The 24,672-nt window shown below is 38.2% G+C and overlaps 1 protein-coding gene across 7 annotated transcripts in view; it reads right to left on the reverse strand.

Annotated features, from left to right (window-relative positions):
• Nucleotides 1–24,672, reverse strand: part of CCSER2 (coiled-coil serine rich protein 2) — a 137,592-nt gene that overhangs the window by 19,754 nt on the left and 93,166 nt on the right. For 4 of the 7 annotated variants that reach the window (XM_073353364.2, XM_078853798.1, XM_073353363.2 and 1 more), the window contains exons 7-10: nt 23,630–23,713; nt 19,497–19,583; nt 14,927–15,025; nt 1,008–1,092 (exon numbers count right to left, since the gene is read on the reverse strand). In XM_073353364.2, the coding sequence (XP_073209465.2) occupies nt 1,008–1,092; nt 14,927–15,025; nt 19,497–19,583; nt 23,630–23,713 (355 nt within the window). The remainder of the gene's footprint in view (nt 1–1,007; nt 1,093–14,926; nt 15,026–19,496; nt 19,584–23,629; nt 23,714–24,672) is intronic. The other 3 variants (XM_073353361.2, XM_073353362.2, XM_078853796.1) reach the window with 1 other exon arrangement.

Below are 24,672 nucleotides of genomic sequence, written 5' to 3' on the forward strand. Positions count from 1 at the left end.
GTCAATAGTATTTTACATTTCTTTGAAATATATTAAATGACATAAGATTTTCCTTGTGAACTTTTTTTTTTTTTTACAATTATTTCAGTAGATGTTTAATTTAGATTTAATAGTTTTCCAGGGTGTAGTTTACTTTTAAGTTTCACAGAATTTTAAACATTAGTTTGCTTTAATAACTATTTTTTTAACTGTATTTCAGCTCCAAACACACTCGAGTATAGCAGAGCATCAGCAAACTCACTGTAGTTTGCAAATTACAGTAAATTTTGTATGAATAAAGTGTAATCTTTAGTAACTAGTCATATTTCTTTTGCCATATCCAGAAGATCATTCAAAATACTGAAGCTCAAAATAAGACTTACCATTTTTCTATTAACTATGTAAGCACATGGTTGAAAATCAGCAGTTTTGTTTTTGTATTCCAGATTCAAGGCAATGGAACAATTTCAGCTCGTACTTTAGCTCAAGCAGTAGCTAGCACAAAAGCAACATTAGTAAATCATGCATGCTTTGGAACAGCCATTCACAGCCCATTAGATGTCTTTTCACAACAAACATTTTAGAGAAAGAAATATTAGTTTAAAAAAAGCCATCCTAAAAAATTATAAAAAGCCCTCTCTCTTGGATTGCAGTGAGAATGACACTATTTTTCTCACAAAGATTTTAATAAGGTACACATTGCATATATGTATACATATGAGCATGGACACATGCAGAGTTTATGAGTGAAAGACCACACACAAACAGGACAGCAAGATATATGTTAGACAAGATTGGAAAGAAGGGCTTATTCAGGTCTTAAGAACAAATATAGTAAATCAGCTTTGAAAAGCTTTAACTTGTAGCTGCTAGTGACTGCAGGAAGCACTTAGGTTAGGCCACAGACTGTTGTATATGCCTGTAAATTTCTGCTGGGAAAGAAGGACACTACATGATCAACAGTGCGTGCAAAAGGAAAGTTTCTACCGGAACAAAGTGTGGGAAATGAGTGAGAGGTACAGACTCACTCTGTCTGCGGTGCGGTGGAACAGTCCGAGGGATGCCCTGGAATGAGCCCTGCCAGGGAGAGAAGGAGGGAGCAGAATACCCACCCTGTGCAGAAAGAGAGGGGGAAAAGGTATAATAAAAAAAAGAGAACAGGGGAAAATAAGACACCAAAAAAGCCAGATTGGTCCTTTTTCTAATAAATACAATACTATTGCCATTTACAATTATTCTCTTTTCCTAATCTTAACACCACAAATTACTAAAACCATTAGCAAACCTAGACAAGTTATGATTCCCTCATTAGACTAGGCAGATCCCTTACTTTCCCCCTGTATGACAGCGTACCAGTGATCCCGTGGTTTACAAAATCTATATTTAAATTATATATATTGGCATACCTTTTGCGTAATATGGTTTTAGGTGTTAATTTGTTATGCTGAAAATAGCCCCAACTCAGACAAGACAAGGAAAGAATAGTTTTTTCACGTAACATTTATAGACAAAGTTCTCTTTCAAAGCACCTCGATGTAAGTCAAAATACGCGTTTAACCATTTTATTTTATTGTAAAGACATATGAGCTGTAGCTTGCAAAAAATGTACTAATGGAGAGAAGGTTTTCTGGCAAGCTTAACTGTGGGCTTTAGTCCGCATCCTTCAGATCTGGGTATGAACAGTTACTGAATGCAAAAGGGCACGAGTTAAGTCTGCCAGCATCTTTATGCCTTGCTGTGGGTAGCCGGAACCCTCCATTACTGGATCGTAATGTCACAAAATAATATATAAAGCTATCTTTAAATGCTCTCTGAAAATGCAAGATTTGTCCTGCAACATCCCTAGATGGTTATTTATCTGGTATACATCAATGACACTTACAGCTGCATTTCAAAACAAGTTCTTTGTAGACCTACATGATATGCTGGTGACAATCTCCTAGGACAACAAACATATCTTTTTTATGCAGCCCAGCATTTTCTCCATAACCTTACCTTTAAAAGAAATCCATCCAAACTGGCATTTCTTTCTCTCAAGTCACGAAATAATCCAGGCTTCCTACCTCAATCCACAATCTAAAGTAATTTTCCATCAACCATGTCTAAAATTAAAACTTAAAACTTTTACTTTCACAGATTGTGTAGTACGGAGACATTAGTGTTAAGACTTTGAGAAGACTCACCACTATTAACTGGCAGCTTTTACTAACAGATAATGGATATAAGATGATGAAACTGGAGATAAAATTTGTATGCCGGAAAGAAGAAAAGTGATTTCCAGAATTTCTCAAGGCACAGATTATTTTTCCCCCTCAAAATCTTTCCAATTTTTTAACTGTTGCAGAACTAGGCTTCCCTTCCAAGATATTTCTACAAAAATACTCTTTTTATTTAGTCCAGTGATGATCAAAAGGTCAAGAAACGTTTTGACAATCATCTTCATAATTAGCCTGTCTCATTAGTTTCACTTATTGCTATTCAAATTTCATCACAAGAATGTCAAAAAGCTGCAGGTTGAAAAGTATTGTGATATCACCACGTGTGTTTGGTCAATATTTAGAATTTGCCAACAACAGCACCTTTAGGGTCCGACGACAGACTGTAGAAGATTATTTTTCAAGAGGTGCTGCCTGAGTATTCAGAAACCGATGAGATAAAAGTATCTAAGAGCCGGTCCTGTCAGAAACACTTTTTAACTTACACGGCCATAGCTAGACACACATATGTAAACATTTATGGAGCCCTCCATCAGTGGTTGTTAAGGCCCACGCAGGCTTTGGCCAAGGAGTAGACGGTTATATGATGGCAAATTCTGCTTGCTGGAGGTCCAGCAATGTTATCAGCACAATTTGGACCGTATCCACTGATGTCGGAATGAGAAAAATATTCCCATAAACAAGGTACAATCCGTGACTGAATTTTTAAAAAAAATGTTAAGACACATGGTGTCCAACAGCTGCATGCACAATATTGGAACATTTTCTACAATCAGTAGGAAAAAGACCATCTAAATACACAGTTCAGAGCTCACCCTAGCTGCTTCAGGTAGCTAGGCCCATGAAACAAATTTTCAGACTCTCGTCCATGGTTACTATAATCTTAACACTGTTGACAGGGCTGGCCTTGTGAGGATCTTTGATTTTGGTGAAGGAAGGAGAGATGTTTCTTTCAAGTTACTTCCAAATTTAACTAACTCATTTAATATAAATAGACTGGGGAAAATTTTGGGGCCCAGATTTCTCCAGGAGAAATTAAACTCGGCTGTTTGTATTTGGTTTGTGTGTGGTTAACAGATTTAAAAGTGAACTGAGCCGTTGTAGGAATTTTTCTACAGTAGGGTGATTTTTAGCACTTATGTAATACTTTATAAAAATTTCTCAGTAATTTTGTAGGGCACGTAATTATTATTAATCCCCATTTTACAAATGTAAAAACTAAGGCAGAAAGGTTAAATGATTTGACTAAGGCATAAGAGTTGGAGTTACAGCTAGTCTATTTTAGATCTGGACCTCTACTATAAAGATTTCCTGCTTTGAGTTATTTACCTACGCATTTTTGGTCAACTGCTGGAAGTGGTTATTTAAAGAATCTTCTTAGTGTGCCAAACAGGGTATTAACCTTGCTCTGGGAAAGAGCCTGCGGGGTGGTGTTATTTTTGCGTAAAATGTGCTTAATCTCACGAGACGGGACAGTCTACTAACTCCAAATGTCACAACATTTATTTTACTGTAAGTAAATATATCTTGCTGTTTTCTAATGTAGGTTTAATGGGTTTATTCATTATATTGTATGCACCAATTGTCCAATTTTAAATAAAGATGGAAAATAGAAAAGATTATATTTTAAGGGGACATTGTCAAAGCAGAAGTTGTGAAGTAAGTATTTCCATATCTAATGGGAGGGGAATTTTGCTTTTTAACAATAGCATTTACAACTAAGATGTTTCAGCAGACAACTACTTAGCCATACTGTCTACATAATGATTCACTGGAGGGTGGGGAAAAAAAACAACAAAAACATCTGCTGAGAAGACAATGCCTCAGGCAGCATAAAACTGGGAGCAGAAAAGATCAGAAAAGCTGCTGCTGAACATTTCTATTCGGACTACAGCAGATTTTGCAAAATAATAACTTAGTCTGGCAGTGCCCCATTAAATATGGAAAACAGTCACATACAGGCTGAGAATCCGTGTCCCAGGGTTTAGCCCAAGCAGGATTACCTCATTATAAACTTCTTAAAACAACCAGGCCACACTGAAAAAGAAAAATGGAAACATCACTTACCTTAGCTTCTCTAAAGGTGTTTTATGGATTTTCCTGGATCACAGAGCCTTTGTGTGAGACTGGTGGAACTTAAGCTACTGTAGCTCACAGTTTCAAGGCAGTCATAGCAGATAGAGTGTAAACCAAGTGCCCTACGGGCTGTCATGTGCCTCTCCCTACTGAGTAAAATGCTGCTCTCCAAACACCCCAGATACGTACATTGAGTGCATGGGAGCAGAAACATCCAGAAAGAAAAGGCAATTCAACATAATCATAGTAAGATAAAAGATAAGCCTCAGAAAAAAGCGAAAGGTATGAAACAAAGTAACTTATACACTCTGAGGTGAAGGGAGTGGGCCAGTGAGAATCCTCCCCAAAGATGCTGCCAGCTTCATCCCCTACTTTTCACATGAGACCTTGGTCTTGACTATTTACGAGACAGGGTAAGCTGTAAGGGATTTGCCACATACTCTAAAACAGGGTGTAAGGGCAAGGCAACACTCCTGAATGGCAATTCTTGGGCCATGTAATTCTCAATCATGCCCCTTGTACACTTCTGGACCAATATTAACTGAAAGTCAGCTGTTTTTGACAAAGCTAGGGAAAGTTAGGGTCCTCTCTTGCAGAGTCACTACTGCATGAACATGCACTTGGCATCTGCAGAGTCCTGGAGCTCATGCTCATTCAAATTATAGTCACCACCTTGTTGCTTAGCCTTTCCAAACTCAAGGGGCTGGAATAGCTGATGAGATAGGGATGAGGACCAGAGCTTCTTAAGGAAGTTTTATGCAGCATGGATACTGGCTGCGTCGGAGCCCCTGGCGCAAGAGGTGTCAGTAAAGGTGTCCAGGGCAGAACTTTCTGCACAGGAATGCCAAGTCTCAGTAATGAGCCTCAGCCTCAGAGCAAAAAAAGTACTTGAGTGCTCCAAGAGAACATACGCCTGCTAATACAGGGCAAGAAAAATACTTAGGAACTTCTATTGTGTGGTAATCTCACAAAGCACCAGGAGTTATTGATTCTAATTTCCAAGGATATAGCAATATCCATATCCCCATCTCTGTTTCAAGCAAATGAATGCAGGAGGGGAAATACAGATGTACCAGTATGAGGGTGCCTGGAATCAGGGCCTTCAAGAATGTCAGGGAGAAGCTGACCCCCTATGTGTCTCCTAACTCAGTGAGCTGCACAGAATCCCCACCTCATATAATAACCAGTGCCAAACATCCAAGAGCACCTGCTTGGTGGAGATGCAGGATGCTTCACAGGGAAGCCTCCCTTCTTAGCTTAGCAAGGAGGCAGAGCCTGCACTGATATAAGTAGCACGGGCACTGCATCATGGTGCTGGGTGGCCATTAGCTTTGAGAGTTTATCCTTCAAAGCACGCCAGGCTGGCCTTGGACTAAGTTACAGTGGGCTCCATGAGTTGCTTAAGGAGGGCTTGAAGAACTCGCCACATTTCTGAAGTGCTGGGGATGACATCTGCACATGTATTGGGCACTCCTGCACATTGCAATTGAGTCAGAGGCAGACACGCAACATACACAATTCTGTTCTGAACATTGTTCTGATTCACAAAAGATTTGAAGCTGCTGAGTAGTCATCAATCTTCTTTGGACACCATAACTAATAAAAGTATAAGGAAGTGATGCAAAAAGGGAAATACCAGACAATCAGAGAAACTAATGTTGAGCATAAAGGTTAGCACTGAATTAAGACATATGCTGAGCAAAAAAACAGAAGTTCAGCACCAAAGCAGCAGAGCAAGTACCAATACACTCAGCTTTAAGGCTACCTTAAATCATACCAAAGTGCCGCCCCACCCCCCCACCCCAAAAAGGTCCAGATGCCAAATCAAACAGCAGGCACCAAGATATTGCAGAGGTATGCTGAGCCAACTAATTCAAAGACTTCAGGAGATGTAGAAATCTGAACCAGGCCTGACTAGAAGGCAAAGTTGGAACAGATAAAGGATAGGATACCTCAGCTAGGATCTAGAGGATAATTGGAGCAATAGTCAATGTTGTGCTTGTTCCTGTCAAGACTTGATTTGCCAACAAGAATCAACAATGAACTGACGGAAAAGTTTAGAAGGGTGAATTTATTCTTGGCAGAGGGTGGCATATGACTGCAAGTTGGGGAAGTAGCTTCCATTCTTCCCCATCTACTGCTTCAGGATAGAAAAAAATACTTGAGAGCTAGAAGAGTTCCTTCCATCAGTCTTATGCCAAGGAGCTGAGACCCAGGAGTGATAATCGTGCACAGATTGTATCATTAGCAAATTTAATTTTTCTGTTTCTTAGGAAGTACTTACAACTGTCCTCATAAATACAAGTCAAACAATTTGTCATCAGCAGATTTTTAAAATGACTTAAAGAACAGGCTTTAAAAATTCTGTATCTGTTTAATATTAGAGACAGTAAACCCACAGTGTCTTGAATCAATGCATGCAATGGTTAGAGACCAATATATTTAATCAAAGTATTTCTAGCAAGTTTGAACTTTCGAAAGTCAAATGTTGAACACTTTTTTAAAAAGGTAAACAAACTGTAAAATTAATTTTTATATTTGTTCTCAGGGACTGAATACCCTATTGCTACTTTCAAAAGAAAGTTACCTTTCCCTGACTCCCAAGCACAAAGTTCATTATAAACCAGCCTTGCAAAATTCTACTTGCCCACTTCCCTAAGGCATGTAAAATATTAGGGTTTTTTCATTATTGTTGTAAAATAAACAGTAGGTAAGGAGATTTCATACCTCCAGTGGTGACCTCACATGACAGTTTTTTGAAATTCTTATGAACTATCCTGAAATTATGCCAGGACAGGGAGCAGCCCATATATCTTCAATAACTGGAGATCAAACTACATTAAAGTTATTGCCATTACCCCATCACAGTTTTTAATTGTGGTAGCTGACATCAAATATAAAAGTCTTCAAACATATACAAGACTAAAAATATAACTTTCCTTTGTTGTGCCTAGATGCTCCAAGATTCGTAAAAGCCAGTGATCTTACCTTATATATCACATCTGCTGCAATATCTAGGCATGTGGCAGCAATTTGAAGACTGCACAAGCCTTGCTTCCAATAGATTTCTATTTTGTGCATTGACATCAAGTCCTTAATATTAAGCATAACTTCCTATGAATTAGTTTATCTAGGGGTTTTGTTTTACTACTTAACGATAGTTTTAAAAGATAAAGATTAATGGAATAAGTAGATAACATACAGGAGATCATAGTGAGTCCTTATGGAGCTATCATGATCTACTGCATCAGTGAATATGTGGAAGGCTTTATTCTATGGATTATCGATATAATTCAGATAGTAATGGTTCTCTCTAAGCAATTATGGTCTACTGCACCAATGGGGGCCTACATTCATAATATAATATGCTATATAATCAGTACCCTATATACCATGAATGCAAAGTATGTGTAATAAAAATCATGGACGTGACCAGGCAGGCACACTAACTGCTTTTAAATAGCAATGTCCCAATCCTTAGCTATTTTAAAGAAAAATTTATTCCAAGTCTCTATGCCTTATGAATGAGTTAGAGATGAAAAGAATAAATCTAAAACTACAAAGCTTGAAATTGTTTGTGCACTTGGCTTAGAAAACAGAAGAAGAACTAAATTTGCTTTCGGAAAGTGTCTTGTGGTAGAGATCTTGAATGAAAAAGCCCAGCACAAAGAGTGATGATCCCTAACATGCTAATGGAAACAGATATGCTATAGTGAAATGGCCATGGTAATGGCCACCACTTTTTAAAAAGGAGTTTGTTTAATAAGAGCACACATCCACTTACAAAAACAAAACAAAAAACCCAAAAAGTGGAAGGATGGAGTGCACTGAAGTATAAACCATCTTAAATTAATCTTAAAAATGTAGTTACCGAAGATAATGTAAAACAAAGTTATTTAACAAGGAACTGCTAAATTAGAACTCTGTTATACTTTAAAAACAGGGAGCTGCAGCATCACCACCACTGCTAGAATAGTTTATTCTTTTATTTATCCGTTTTATTATTTTATTCTGACCCCTACGCTTTGAGATCCTCTACACTAATTGTTTGATATGTAAGTTCTATTTCCTAAAATATTGCTAGGGATGGTGGTTATGATTTCAGATGAATACTTACTCTATAGGAGATGTTGTAACACATGACTACCAGAGTTGCCAGGATTTATAAATCGGTAATACAATTCTAAAAGTCAACATACACTGACAAAAGGAGCTCTCTGACCTTCATATTTGACAACATTAAGGATCTGAGAATTAAAGTGTCTAGAGGAATTATACTTTTGCTACAGGGTATTCAAATTTCACTCTGTTCTGCAAAATATAGTCCATTTGAGTAAACAGTCACAACATTTCATAATTAATACCAGATTTAGCAGTACTGAATTTGAATTCCAGGAAGCAAGCATCATGCATTTAAGGCTATTATTTCAAGCTGACTATGAAAGATAATGAAGCACAAAAAGTTATTAAAAAACTACATTGTTTTGTGGTGAGAAAAGATATTTTATTATGGTCTCTAATGCTACTTTCTTTTATTGTATTCCTCCATCATGAAAATACAGCTTATTGTCTCTCTTTTTCTTTTTGCAAGTGATATTTTATATAATTTGGTTCCAGCTCAATTGTGATTTCATGACAATACTTCTATATTTATAATTATACTAAGCCATGTAAGAGAGTACACAAACATTCACATTAACAGAGAGACTATAAAATTGCTGTCACTGTGAAATCAAGCTAAAAAAGTTTTGCATGCACATCTTCCATTGTAGCTTGATAGAGTCACTGTTTAGCAAATCATTTCAATGGAATAAAACAAAAGCTTTAAAAATGTGGGTTTTGTACTTGGGTTACAATATGACGGGAGGAGGAAACGGATTGAGAACATTTATTTTGAACTGACTTATTTAAAATGAAGGGTCAAAAAAAACAAATTAAATTTCAATGAAATAGTGCCTTAGTGCTTACTGTGGCCGTGTCTATTTGTATAGCTTATCTGTCTCCGACTTGGTTCTAAGGACACATATAGAAGGTAAAGAACATTTATTTGCTAAGCTAAACTAGGCCTACATAGATTCCCAAAAAACTAAATTTAAAAACCAACTTTGTTAGGAATTAGAATTTGAGTCACAAAAACAAGAAAATTACAGGTTAAGTGGAAAATACATGTGAATGGTGCATAAGGACCATAGGCTGATTTTTACAATAACCAAATGCTGCTTAACTCCCCTAGGCTCCCTTGAAAAATCAAAGCTATACAGGATAACATAACAAGGTATTCATCAACCAGAGGATATCAAATTACCTAGTTTTAGACTGATAACCAGGCCATCAACATATGTAGACAAATTTAGTACAAAAAGTATTTAGCATTAGTTAAATCAGTTTTTTTTTCCTGCTTCACCTTTTCATTCATTATATACATCAGAAAATTAAACTAAAAAGGCAAAATTTGTTTAGTGTTTTCCAATTACAAACCAAAAGCCACAGGGTGCTGTGCTATTGCTAGTTAATATTTTAACAGAGTGGCACCCATAATGTGGCCCAAGAACCACAAATCATCTGTGAAACTTTTGCTGGTGACCATCCATCTCACCATGGACCACAATGTACTTGCTCTCTTCACCTCCAATTGCTGTAATTAAGGCTGTGATTCTGTCACGGAAGACATGGATTCTGACTTTCCGTGACATCCATGACTTCTGCAGCTGCAGCAGCCTGTGCAGCTGACTGCGAGGCACCCGAGCAGCTGGCCCCAGGGCCAGCCACATCGGCCCATTAGTGCCAAGATCTAGTCACATCTTTCTTCACGCCCTCTTTGACGACACAGAGTTCCACGTGGCTAATATCTTTCAGTTTTAAAGGGCCTTTCCTTCAGAAGGAAAAGTCATTCATAGGAACCACTTCACCCACAACTGAAATTCTCCATGACAGACTGTAGAATGTATCCTATGAGGTGCTGTTGTATGTTGTTAAGCAATACATCAAGACAAAGTGAAGAACCCCATCAACTGAAATTACAGAGACTATCAGTAGACAGAACGTAATTACCCAAACTGGAATTTGGCCAGGAGACCAAGGTTAACACCTCTCTTATAAGAAGTACCATAGTCAGCCCTATAATCATTGTGCCAATTTCTGTCTCATTATAGAGACAGAAAGACAGGCAGTGTCATCATCAAAACGTATAATTGTCTACATCAGAGGGATACCATCTTGGGGGAAAAAAATCACATTTCTGTCTAAAAAATTTTAAACCCAATAGTTACAAGCAACAGCAAGATTACACACACTGAAAGTTAACAAGAAAACTTTTTCTGGTTTACTTTGAATATTTGACACTTTCTGAATAGTCATTTTCATTTTTTCCCTTGGTCAGTTTTTCCTCTTCCTGTTAAGATCCTTATAAATATGAAGAGGGTAGCTCAAACTTATACTATTTATTATTTTATGTACAGAGAAATATTTTTTTTAAAAAATAGGACATTCTATTAAATTCATATATGATTAAAACTGGAATTTTAAAAAAAGTTTCCAAGAAGTTCAAGTTGACAGCCTCTCTTTAAAACACAGAGTATTACACAACATTTCCCTTCATTTCTGGGCTCACTCCTCAGATCCTGAACATTAATATTACCTTTACAGTTTAATTTAGGCAATAGGTGAAAATTAGACTCTAAGTGCAGTTCTAGGCCCAGCAGTTAATTGTGGGGACGTTGTTATAAAGGAGAAACCATTGCATTTCGCCCTAATATGCACTCATTCAAATTGATTAAGGATATATAGTGTCTGAGCCAACTCAGACACTATTTCACTGATTTGTCTGTGCTATTAAAGTCTCATCAATGTTCCTATTAAACATGCATCAAATCAAACAAAAAGTATACCTAACTCATTTTTATTTGTTTTTCAAAATCATTAGATTATAGATTCTTTACCTGCAAGATTATATTAAGACATTTGATTTGTAGAACCATTAAAATTGGTTACTATCTATAGGAGTGGGGCTCTTTGAAATGATTGTCAGTATGGATCCCCACTCTTGGAATAAATGAGCTTCTGGTGCAAGAGCTTGGATCCTTCTAGATAACAGTGTCCACTGGACCATTCACCCTCCGCTGTCTCCAAATTTTTAAGGAGAATGGTTCCAACTGCTCCTGCAGTTTCTTCCACTGATTCAGAAATTTTCATAGCAGAGACTCTGAAGTAGCATGGAATTGTTGATCCTTATAGGTGATCAACTCAAACAGCCACATAGCAAGTAACTTGCTTTTTTTGTGAATTACCCATAAGGGTCCTCCTTTTTTGGAGATTAACAAGAAGTTATGAACTGCCAAAAGGAAGGTCTGAAAAGTATTAATTAAGAGGTACTGCAAGATTGCGCCTCTGAATTGGGCATCTAATGTACAGCCCAAAGCAAGAGTATAGTGTTGCAAAAGTGTGTATACAGACCATTGCATATTTCAGTGATTGACACAGTGCACATGGATATTGTAGAAGCTGCCTCAGACTTAGCCGAGTGCACGCCAATACCTCCAGGTGGCTGAATGCCTGCCAGGTACCAATAACTATATAAATATAACCTAATGCATTTGGACACTCTTTGAGCAGAGAGGTCATAAAAAATGTCTAGAGAATTTATGCATAGATTCAGTACTAGAGCCTGATCTCCCATCAAGTGAACTAGACTCAGCACAATTTACAAGCAGGCTAATTATGGGAGTGAGATCACGGGCCACTTTAGAAAGGAATTAGGAGTGAGCACTCAGGACTAAAATTTTTATGGACATGGTATAGAAAGGAACAACCTTGACGACTACAAAGCACTAACTTGTGGTTGTGATAGGAGTATGTGGAATACCGTCTCCAAAGACAACAGTCTGACAAAGTTCAGATTCAGATCCCACATGAGAAGTACTGTATGCATTAGAGGAAATATCGTGGAGTTACCCTTTCAGAAACTTAGTTATCATAGTGTCAATGAAGATTGCCCATCTACGTACCAGACTGTGGAAAGCAGACATGGCACCCAAGTAGAGCCTGACAAAACTCAGACAGTTTTGACTGTTCCAAGTGTATTGCTCAAATGACTACAATGGGATCAAGAGATCCACTATACTAGGAAGTGGGATATGTGCTTCCAACTTCCTGAGAGTTAGAGAATGAAAAGTACTGAGCTCAGGCCAGAACAAGTAACAGCATTTTGCTCTCAATCTGCCTGAATTATCAATATATTTTGGGAGCACCAGAATTGGTGAATTTTTGATTCCAGTCCAAGAGATAATCCTCTGTCAGTGACACTGGGTTGAACCCACACTAAATTACACTCAGAAATATCTAGCACTGATTGGCAGCAAAGCACCCCAACTAGGGGTTTCCCTCTTGCAGAACAAAATGCATGATCAAGGCCCAAAGGGACCATTCATGGTGCTAATTTTACTTTCAATTTAAGAGCTTTGCTATGATACTGCTTTTCTTTGTCACATGAAGAGTCAGCAGAGTGATGTATGGCAGTTGCTTCAATTAAAAAAACTAAACTTCCTGAGTGAGCTAGCAAGATTGGGCACCATCATAATGGCTGGGGTAACTATCATCAAGGTGCTGTCTTGACAACTTTGGATCAAATCAGAGGGAAAATAGCCCTGCAAGACAGAAACTAATCCTCCAGTGTCCACAATCCTGAATAATTGGATTGTCTCTCTGAGGACCTCAGACCAGTCCTGAGGCCTCACTGAACATTACTTCAGATAGGAAAATAAGTGAGAAGGGAACTACTTCTAGAGGATGGTCATCCTTCATCTGCCGCAGCTGAAAATCTCAACGTGACCTGAGAAAACACAGTTATAGAAAGGAACAACCATCCCATCAGGACTATAAATCTCTAACTTTGATGGTCTCTGTGAGGACATGCTAAGGTGCCTATGCTATCACGACGGGCACAGTACACCTTCTTTAACCAACATTGCATAGGACTCAGACATACTCTGAAAAATGGTGTCACAGATGCACATGAAGCCACAAGGCCCTACAACACTAGGAAAAATCCCACATACTCAAGTCTGCGATATTATAGTATGTTGTCTCCTGGCTGCTATGGCATTTGTGCTCTGGCACTGTAAAGGAGTGGATTTCATCCTGACCAAAGGAGTGAAGAAGTCAGGAGATTCATAGGTGGCCTGAGAATTTTTGATTTTTCCTAATGTGTCAAATAAATGCCTCAAACGTGGACATTTGTAATGGAAATTATGTCACTGCAAGAAGCACAAGGCTTGAAGCCCACATCCCTAAGCTACTTTATCCATGCCAGTGGCCACAGACAACGAAAACACACATAAAATAAAAATAATCAGCCTAACAAAATTGAAACATGGAAAAATGAAGCCTTACAAGAGGGCTGGACTCCAACCTAAATACAGACTAGACATTTCCAAAAAAACAAGTTCCCAAAGGGACAGAAATATGACACACCCAGTAAGCAGAACATCAAGGATATTGATGCTTCAAGTAGTGAAGAAGTCAAAAGGAAGTGAAGGGTGGTTAAAGGTTACAGTCTCTTTTCTATCCTCAGTATTTAAAGCAAGGAAGAAGAGAGATGAATGTTGAATGTACCCCGGACACTGCTTGCTAGAGGCTTCTCAGCTTGCACACTGGCGTTGTTTGGATCCCAGTAGTGGGAATCTAAATTGGCAATTCTCAGAACTAGAAACTTTTTTTTTTTTTTGGTAATCTTACATCAAATTCTCCCAACAACTTTTACAAATGTAAAAGTGATTCATGTCTAAGCTGTATACACTGGTGTCAGAATGAAAGCTGGGTAACTGTATTGAGCCATTTAAGAAAATTATCAGAACTATCTGAGCAGTGATTGACAAACCTGTCCTTGGGTCATATGCTGGCAGCTCACAGTACTAGCTGGTCACATAGTGCTGCTAGCTCCTCATTTCTGGGTGTTAAGATGGCAGAATACAACATTAAGTACACTCCTCAAGTTATTGGTATAGCTGCCCCCAAAATATAATGCAGTTGGAAATGTGAGAGAAGGTTCATCCATGCAACTGCATATGGGAGGGAAGATTGTCGCTGTATTACCATAACATCCACCCTTTAAATATTTGAAAATCTATGATGCTAAACGCTCTAGTGGAATCAATGAGAAAGAGGACAACTTCTGTTACATTCATGAATTAAGTTCAGGTCAATACATTGCTACTTTTTGTAAGGACAAGTGAGCATAGAGACCCTGAAATTTACCACAAAGAAACTTGATCAAATGCGAGTACTTTGTACTATAAACGTTGTTTTTAAAGGTGTTTTAATGTGTGATCAGAGATACAGCGCCTTAGCCCAAGAGAATTAAATTGTTATTAAAATTAAAAAGAGAGACAGATTTTCTATTATTGCCTCATTTTATTTATTCATTAGTAAACACATGCTCTAAAAGAAAAAATATGATTGGAGACTGAACTCTTAAAAGAATGTCAAATACCTGCTGCAGAATTACAAGGATATAAAAATGCAATAATCAGTCTTACACAGCGTGGAAAATCTTTAGAGCAGACAAGAGTCACATGGTGAAGTGGTAGAAAATAAGAACGAATCAGAGAATGAAACACACAAAATCTTACTTGAGAGAGAGAACGGTAAGTGTTACTCACAGAGCTTCTCCTGCAGGAGGTTTGTGTGAATTTGTCAGCATACGTGCATGTCGTCCCTTTAGGTTTTTGGCCATCTTTGTGACAGTTACACCTAGTTGCCTTAGCCCCCCATCAAAGAAAAGAAAGAAAACAATGAATGTATTACACATTTTTTTCCAATGAAACACAATGTGAATGGTATTTTTGAAATAAGACTCAAGTTTAATGTTCAACCATTATGTGGTATGTTGCAAAGTGATGTAATGATTTTAGCTGGGGAACTTGTATTTAAAGTCCTACACAACTGGCCATCAGGAAGTTTAGACTTGAAATTAGATGAAGGTTTCTAACCATCAGAGGAGTGAAGTTCTGGAACAGCTTTCCAAGGAAGCAGTGAGGGCAAAAGACATATCCGGCTTCAAGACTAAGATTGATAAGTTTATGGAAGGGATGATATGATGGGATAGCCTAATTTTGCCAATTAATTGATCTTCGACATATCTTTAGCGGTAGATATGCCCAACGGCCTGTAATGGAATGTTAGATCAGGTAGGATCTGAGTTACTACAGAGAATTCTTTCCTGGGTGTCTGGCTGGTGAGTCTTGCCCACATGCTCAGGGTTTAGCTGATCGCCATATTTGGGGTCGGGAAGGAATTTTCCTCCAGGGCAGATTGGCAGAGGCCTTGTGGGGGGTTCGCTTTCCTCTGCAGCGTGGGGCACGGGTCACTTGCTGGAGGATTCTCTGCACCTCAAAGTCTTTAAACCATGTTTTGAGGACTTCAGTAGCTCAGACATAGCTTTGAGGTTTGTTACAGGAGTGGGTGGGTGAGATTCTGTGGCCTGTGTTGTGCAGAAGTCAGACTAGATGATCATAATGGTTCCTTCTGACCTTAAAGTCTATGATTCTATGAATGTTTTCCCAGAGAATGCTTATAAATAAAATTTAGAATTGATGTTCAGGTTTTAGGTGGGGGAGTGGGTTATGCTCACTTAAATGTCTAAAAGCCTGTCTACACAGGGCAGTTAGTACAGAGTAAGCTAGGATGTGAATTTAAAGTGCACTAACTATTCCACATTAACACGCTGTGTAGACAGTCTTAGAGCACACTGAAAGTGCCTTTGTGAGGGATAGCTTAGTACAAGCTTCTACTAGCTCAGTTGCAACTGTATGAAGCTAAACTGCAGAGGTACTTTTATAGTCTACATGGAGTGTTAGTGTGGAATAGTTAGTGCACTTTAAAATTCACACCCTAGCTTACTCTGCACTAACTTCCCATGAAGATAATCCCTACATTACTATATTCAGTGCATCTTCAAATAATTATGATCACAAGATCTATTCTTCTTTAGAATACAGTTCCCGTCTACATACCAAAGTTTGTCAATTGCTGTAACAACTAGGTATACAACTCAGCAAGAAAGTAAATATGATGTGAAGGTCTACTAACTGTAGGTAAGACTGGTTTTTTTAATTTTATTTTATTCATTTGTCTTTTTGTTATTGTATTACCTGGAATTCTATGATTTAAAGTGAATAAAAATAAAAACCTAACTTTTCATTTCCCTTTCAGAGAAAGAAAGTGAATACAAGCCACGTATATATGCCAGGCCAGTTTCAATGAGTATATGTACACACATATATTTGCAAACAGAGATGGAGATAGTATCCATGTGAAAAATTGCAGAGCCATATGATAAATCAATACATCATGCACCTTTGACCACTTCCTTTTATCTCAGCCCACAAACCTCTCCCCTTGGGCCTTAGTCTAACGTCATAAACCTGTGAAAGTCTTTAAACAGCCATTAATTTCTTGCCTCACTCTAATTAACCTGCTATAGAATTATTTCCTCCTTTTCTTCAAAAGGAGAATCTTTCTCCAAAATGACATGTTCTTACTCTCTCATCTTCGAGGACAAGGCTGGTGACAAGTTTAAGATCGAACACCTTGAAATCCTTAGTGGCTAGAAATGGGAGTTTTATACCATCTGAAAGTAAAGTATTTCAGTGTAGCTGTGTGATGTTTCATGATATCAAACCGCAAAGTTGTAATAACTGTATTTGGAAACGCTACAGTATTTCTATAATTTATTTACTATTTATTTACTTATACTATATAATAGTATTTACAGATTTCTATAATTTTATTAGTAATTTTTCTCCCTTGGACGCCTGAAGTTTTATTCTTATTGTAACTAAGGGGCCTGACTTTGCAGGTGAAGGAATAAGACAAATAGTCCTAATACAATTTTAAAAGCCTCCAACATTTCTAAAGAAGTTCCTCTGAAATATATGGAACGTACAGAATATGTGATAGTGTAGTATAAATTTTAATCAGTACTTGCTTGGAAAAACTTATACCATACTTTACATATATAACAATATGAAATACCTGATGGGGTGGTAAACACACATGTGCTCCTTATTTTAAGTTTATCTCAACAGGGAATTGCATTTATATGATCGTTAAAAATATAAAGGATGTATAGTCTATCAAATGCTATAGGGTTCTATAAAAACATCTCTAAAAAAAGTTTCCCCATATTAAATTCTGTTAATCTTTTTTCATAAAGGGAGTGGTAGGTGGATCAGTGCCTAGCTAGCTCTTTTTTGTTTTGTTTTTTTTAACATGGGGAAGGGGAAAAAAATCTTCCACTGGTTGACAAGACGAATGCTTATACATCTCCACCCACCCATGATAGAAAAAATAAAGCCAGATTACAAAGCTTTCTGCTGTGCAATTTGTACTGAAAACTATGAAGCCCTAAATAAACTTTTAAGATGCCATCCAGAGTCAACCTTAACACATCCGTGATCTGAACTATCACGGTTAATGAGAATTAATTTGTACTTACGAAAACAAAAGCTGAAAGTGGTGATTAATACAAAATTTTCATCATTATACTCAGTCAAGGCAAGTGTTTTGGTTGCATGAGCATGGACGATTTGAAGAGTGGACAGGTGTTCACTCACTTTTTACTCACATCGCAGAAGTCTCTTAAAAAAAAAAGTTCTCAACAAGCCAAGCTTCAATCCTCTCTTGGAAGTCTTCCCACCCCCTATTAAAGTATAGCTGCACCGGTCACAAATGTCAAATCAACCAGGCTCATCAGGGGATCAAATAGCAGATTTACTAATTATTTAAACAAATAGCATCCAAAGCTATAGGGATACCCCCCTCACCACCCAACAATCAGGGCTGTGTAGAACAAGATAATTTGCTATAACCTGGCAATCTGTGCTGCAGTGACAGGCAAGGCAAAATCCAGAATTACCCCAGGACAACAGTAAAAGAAAAAAATACACGTACTGAACTTTTACTAGGGAGTTGATTTTTTTTACAAAATCATGAAGGCTGTATTTACTGCCTATTTAGGAGCCATTAACTGCACCGATGGCCAAAGATTAAAAATTAGTGGTTGTCTTAATATGCTCTTTAATAAATCTATGTGGGGAAAGAACATAATTTTTCATTTTACTGATATACCTGTTCATTGCTTTAAAAAAAGCCTCAGAGAACAGTTACAACTATATTCACTTTCTGTAAGTTCAATCATGCATATAACAAATACTCTTGTTAGTTTGTGAGGCACTTTTCAATTCCAATATTAGTTGAAAAATCATTTAACAATTACTTGGCCAATCATTTTTAAAATTTTCTTTATTTAAGCTGTGTGTGTTATTAATCAGGGTTATCATCTATTACCATCCTGCACCAAAGCCATAAATAATAAATAAGGCTACATTTTAGTCACTGGTATTTTTATTTACAAGTCATGGACAGGTCACGGGTCGTAAACAAAAATTCACGGGCCTGTGACCTGTCCATGACTTTTATTAAAAATACCCACCCTGACTAATACTTGGGCGGAGGGCTGCGGGTGCTCTGGTGGGGGACAGTCCGGGGGTGCCGCGAATTCTAGGGACGGTGGCCCGGGACCCCCGCTGGTGCTGGGGGAGGGGTGGGGTGGCAGGGGCTTCCTACCCAGCTTCGAATGCTTATACATGCTTATCGTTCGTGTCCCTGCAGCTCCTAGGCGGCGGAGGCAGGGGCCAGGTCAGCGGCTCCAATGTTCCCGCCACGAGCGCCGGCTGCCGCAGCTCCCATTGGCCAGGAACCACAACCAACGGGAGCTGCGGGAGCAGGCAGCGCAGAGACCTCCTGCCCCTCTGCTGCCTAGGAGCTGCAGGAGGGCCATGCCAGTGGGAGCTGGGGAGCCCCCCACCCCGAGGTAAGTGCCACCCCGCACTCCCCAACCCCCTGTCCCTAGCCCCTTCCCACATACCCAAACTTCTGCTGCTGGCCCAGGGGCTGCCAGGCTCGGGCAGCCCCTGAGCAGCACCAGTCACTGCAGAAGTCACAGAGGTCACGGAAAGTCATGGAATCTGTTACTTCCGTGACCTCTATGACAGACTCGCAGCCTTAATAATAAACATCTTTGTGATCTTGAAAGCATAAAACATCAAAGTCAAAAATCTAGCCCACTTAAAAGTCTTCAGGAGAATTACTATACAAATATATGCTCTGCAATGCATACATGTCTATTATCCAAATGTTTTAATGAGCAAAATGTATAGTTATGCTTACAAGCTGATGCTCTAATCGTTTGATTGTTTCATCTTTTTTCTTCTGATCTTCTTTAAGCTGAGTGATCTCATTTAGCAGATCTTCAGTCTGACATATGAAGTAATAGAAAAATAGGCAACATGAAGTTTTCTCCATGGGGCTAGACAACACTATCTAATTTAACATCTCCCCAGGATATAGTAAATCAAATGCTCCTGAAGCACCAGCAGGAAAATATGTATTAATCATAATAAATTCCTCCTAAAATATATGTTAGGCTCTGCTTTTATCTCATTGTCCACATGCTGACATGGGCTATATGTACATATGCTGAAAGTACAGCTAAAAACAGTGGGGAAACTTGGCTGAACTGATACAGGGTTGAGCAAACACACTGTCTACTGTTAAATTTTTAATGTACGCTAGTTCCAATAAAAGTATTTTAAGCTCCTTTTTATTCACAATGGCTTTATGATCTTTCAAAATTACATAAGCTATTGAGAAAAAACTCATCACTGAGAATTACTGCATATTTATAACCCTGTTTATCTAACAATAAGTAGCAAGACTATAAGTTGTGTGAATTGCAATTTGAAAATTGTCACATGAAAGTAGACTAATAGAATAGAATGAAAATAACAAAATTAATCACATTTTATAAAAAATTTGCAAACAAGGATAATTATTTCTTGCATTGTACAGAAAGCCCTGTTGAGCTGAATTTTAACTTGGATCAAACAGGAGACGTAAGACTTGAAGAGAAAAATGTTTATGCAAAGTTTTCAACGATTTTTAACCTTGACAGCTATGAAATTATTTTGAGTTTTCTTAACATCTTTTGCTTTCTGTGGCATTTTTAAGTATTTATCAGTGAATTAATCACGAATTAATCAGCTACACACAAGGCATTGTGGGGGCATATTTTCAGTTAACATTTGCATAGGATTTCAGTTTAGTAAAGACTGCTTTTATCTGCTGCGTTAGGATGAAACACTTAGACCCAAAGATCTCTTATGGTAATGCAAACCACACGCAGCTACCCATTAAAGAAGATTTAAAAGTCACAAGAACTGAATCTCAATTAAACCTGGTTTAGTTTTGAAAACAGAAGGCAATACTTTCTTTTTCTAGGAATTATTCATGTTTCAAGACAACATTTCTGAAAGACCTGAGATAGTACAAGCAGCGTAACTAGCTCAAAAGAGGACCACAGTACAAGGAGCAGAAATACAATTACATTGCACAGAGTATTTGTGCAAGTATTTTAGGTCCCAATCTTGCTGTTGGCTTGTGTAGGTGTCTCCTTGCATCGATGCTGATCCCTACTGACTTAAATGGAACTCCACAAAGGAGCAAGAGTCCGTCTGTGCAGAGCCAGCTATTGGACTATTTTCTAAAATGCAGGTCTTTTCCAGTACATAGCCAAATCTAAGAAATAGTCCTCTAATTTTGTTTGTTTCCTATTTCTGGTCCATTTTTTAAAAAAAAGCCTTTACTATCAGTTTCTTGCAGCTGCAGCCTATAGATACTGGTGGATTTTATATCAATTTTAAGTGAAACATACTCAAATACTACAGTGATGGATAACACTATAAAAGATTTTTTTTTATAAAGCACCACCCAAAACACATACCAGATCAACCCAAATCGAAAAGGAAAACCAGATCTATTTTGGGCCACTCAACTTTGTCAGTGTCCCTTTTAAATATCATAGAATCATAGAATATCAGGGTTGGAAGGGACCTCAGGAGGTCATCTAGTCCAACCCCCTGCTCAAAGCAGGACCGATCCCCAATTAAATCATCCCAGCCAGGGCTTTGTCAAGCCTGACCTTAAAAACTTCTAAGGAAGGAGATTCCACCACCTCCCTAAGTAACGCATTCCAGTGTTTCACCACCCTCCTAGTGAAAAAGTTTTTCCTAATATCCAACCTAAATCTCCCCCACTGCAACTTGAGACCATTACTCCTTGTTCTGTCATCTGCTACCACGGAGAACTGTCTAGAGCCATCCTCTTTGGAACACCCTTTCAGGTAGTTGAAAGCAGCTATCAAATCCCCCCTTATTCTTCTCTTCCGTAGACTAAACAATCCCAGTTCCCTCAGCCTCTCCTCATAAGTCATGTGTTACAGTCCCCTAATCATTTGTTGCCCTCCGCTGGACTCTTTCCAATTTTTCGAAATCCTTCTTGTAGTGTGGGGCCCAAAACTGGACACAGTACTCCAGATGAGGCCTCACCAGTGTCGAATAGAGGGGAACGATCACGTCCCTCGATCTGCTGGCAATGCCCCTACTTATACATCCCAAAATGCCATTGGCCTTCTTGGCAACAAGGGCACACTGTTGACTCATATCCAACTTCTCGTCCACTGTCACCTCTCGGTCCTTTTCTGCAGAACTGCTGCCCAGCCATTCAGTCCCAAATCTGTAGCGGTGCATGGGGTTCTTCCGTCCTAAGTGCAGGACTCTGCACTTGTCCTTGTTGAACCTCATCAGATTTCTTTTGGCCCAATCCTCCAATTTGTCTAGGTCCCTCTGTATCCTATCCCTACCTTTCAGCGTATCTACCTCTCCTCCCAGTTTAGTGTCATCTGCAAACTTGCTGAGGGTGCAATCCACACCATCCTCCAGATCATTTATGAAGATACTGAACAAAACCGGCCCCAGGACCGACCCTTGGGGCACTCCACTTGATACCTGCTGCCAACTAGACATGGAGCCATTGATCACTACCCGTTGAGCCCGACAATCTAGCCAGTTTTCTATCCACCTTATAGTCCATTCATCCAGCCCATACTTCTTTAACTTGCTGGCAAGAATACTATGGGAGACAGTGTCAAAAGCTTTGCTAAAGTGAAGGAACAGCACGTCCACTGCTTTCCCTTCATCCACAGAGCCAGTTATCTCGTCACAGAAGGCAATTAGATTAGTCAGGCACGACCTTCCCTTGGTGAATCCATGCTGACTGTTCCTGATCACTTTTCTCTCCTCTAAGTGCTTCAGAATTGATTCCTTGAGGACCTGCTCCATGATTTTTCCAGGGACTGAGGTGAGGCTGATTGGCCCATTTCTAACAGTTGACAAGAAGGTGTGAGTAATGTTACTCACACCTTCTTGTCAACTGTTTGACATGGGCCATCCTGATTAACATACAAAAGTTTTTTTTCTCCTGCTGATAATAGCCCACCTTAATCGATTACTCGTTAGAGTTGGTATGGCAACCCCCATTTTTTCATGTTCTCTGTGTGTGTACATATCTATATCTAGATCTAGCTACCTACTGTATTTTCCACAACATGCATCTAACGAAGTGGGCTTTAGCCCACAAAAGCTTATGCTCAAATAAATTTGTTAGTCTCTCAGGTGCCACAAGTACTCCTCATTCTTTTTAATTACACTGTGATCATACTTGAAAATAAAATAGTGTTCTATTTTACAGAAGTAATGAAAACTTGGCAATGAGACTACAATTTAGCACTCATTAAAATGCTTGTGGAGAAGTGGAGAGATGGCCACATTTGGGGAAGATCCTCTGGTGGTGTAAATTGTCATAGTTTCTAAGGACTGGCTCCTTCCTGTGAACATTATGGGACAAAAAGAGCAGCAAATGCTTAGGATAAATACAATCTATAAAATTAAAACCAAGAACTTCACATGCCATTATTGTAACATGTCCACTGCAAATATGAAAAGGCATATTTTTCTCAATAATTAACTTGTGTGTCAATTTGCACTCTGTTTTAAAGTTTCAAGCAGGCCATTTTACTTGAACAAACTTTAGATGCTATAAAAACAGGTCAACAGCTTTTGGGGTTTGTTTGTTTTGAAGTGTAGGAACCAAGGTGTAACAAAATACTACACAAGAAATTGTAAAATATATACTGTGTACCTTATTTGCAAGATATACTGCCATATGCGAGAATATAATTTGTCCATTTGTGGCGTAGCTATTTAAGAACTAAAGAGGTAATTTATTACAACATCAAAGAATGTATTACCTCACTGAGCTGATAGGACAATTATAAATATAAGAACTGTTTCTCACCTCAGCTTTATACTGGCTTATTTGATCTGGAAGTGCTAACTTTACAATTATATACAATACTGACAGAAACAAAGTTATGCTATTCTGCAATACAATCAATGTCAATTTACCTTATATATAGGCTCAACATCCTGTGGTTCTGGGCTTGATGGTATTGAGAGTGGGATGTCCTGAAGAGAGACATTCTCATCATTCTGCCAGAGAAAAGGAAAGAAACGAAGGCCCATTCTGTTTATTTGCTGAATAGGTAGTTCCCAAAGTCAGGTTCAGACACCAAAGTATAAAAATTGTGAGCCTTGCCATTATATTAAGAGAGTTGAGATTAACTTTTTCGATACCACTTAAGAAGTCATGCAATGAACAAGAATCAAGAGCTACATTTCAAAACTAAAACAAGCTTTATTTAAAAAAAAAAAAAAAAAAAAGTGAAACCCCTAACATGCTTTTTTAGATCACATTCATGACATTCTTCCTTGCACCACCATTTGCATTGCATTTCCACTATTCTTACAAAGCAAAATAAATAGCAATTATGCAGTTTTGGAACAAAATGTATTTTTAATGCTGTGACACTGTACTTATATTTACTATTGTACTGTTTAGCTAATACCATCTCTTCACTTACAATTCGTGCCTTATAGAAGGATGGTCTGTCAAAACATCTCTAATAGTACTAACAGTGAACCACATACATGTGCTATAACTTAGAACAAGAAACCTGGTCCCCAATGGTTCCAAATACCTGTTCAGAAAAATTAGTGAGAGGGACACAGTGGAGTGGTGGACCAAAGAGCCCTGAAATAGTGTACCTTGTTATTGAAAACCAGGCTACATTTGCAATGTTTCACTTTTCAGAATCCCATGCATCTGTCTCTATTTAAGAGTTGCAATAATTAGGAAAAAATATAACATGTCTGACCAATATTAAAATGTGACTCACACCTAAGTTATACTAAAATAGTTCTTACCTCAACTGGGGATTATTTCTTAAACTTAAATATTTTTGCTTGTTAATAGGTTGACTAATACAGAATGAATCCATAACTATCAGACCCTAATTTTTTTTTAAATCAGCCCAATATGGTGCAGAGTGGGAGAGCACATTTTATTTTTAGCACTGCATTCTGAAATTAAGCACAGTCAGTAAAACTAC

This window comes from Lepidochelys kempii, chromosome 7 (assembly GCF_965140285.1).
Source record: "Lepidochelys kempii isolate rLepKem1 chromosome 7, rLepKem1.hap1, whole genome shotgun sequence".
NCBI classification, from domain to species: Eukaryota; Metazoa; Chordata; order Testudines; family Cheloniidae; genus Lepidochelys; species Lepidochelys kempii.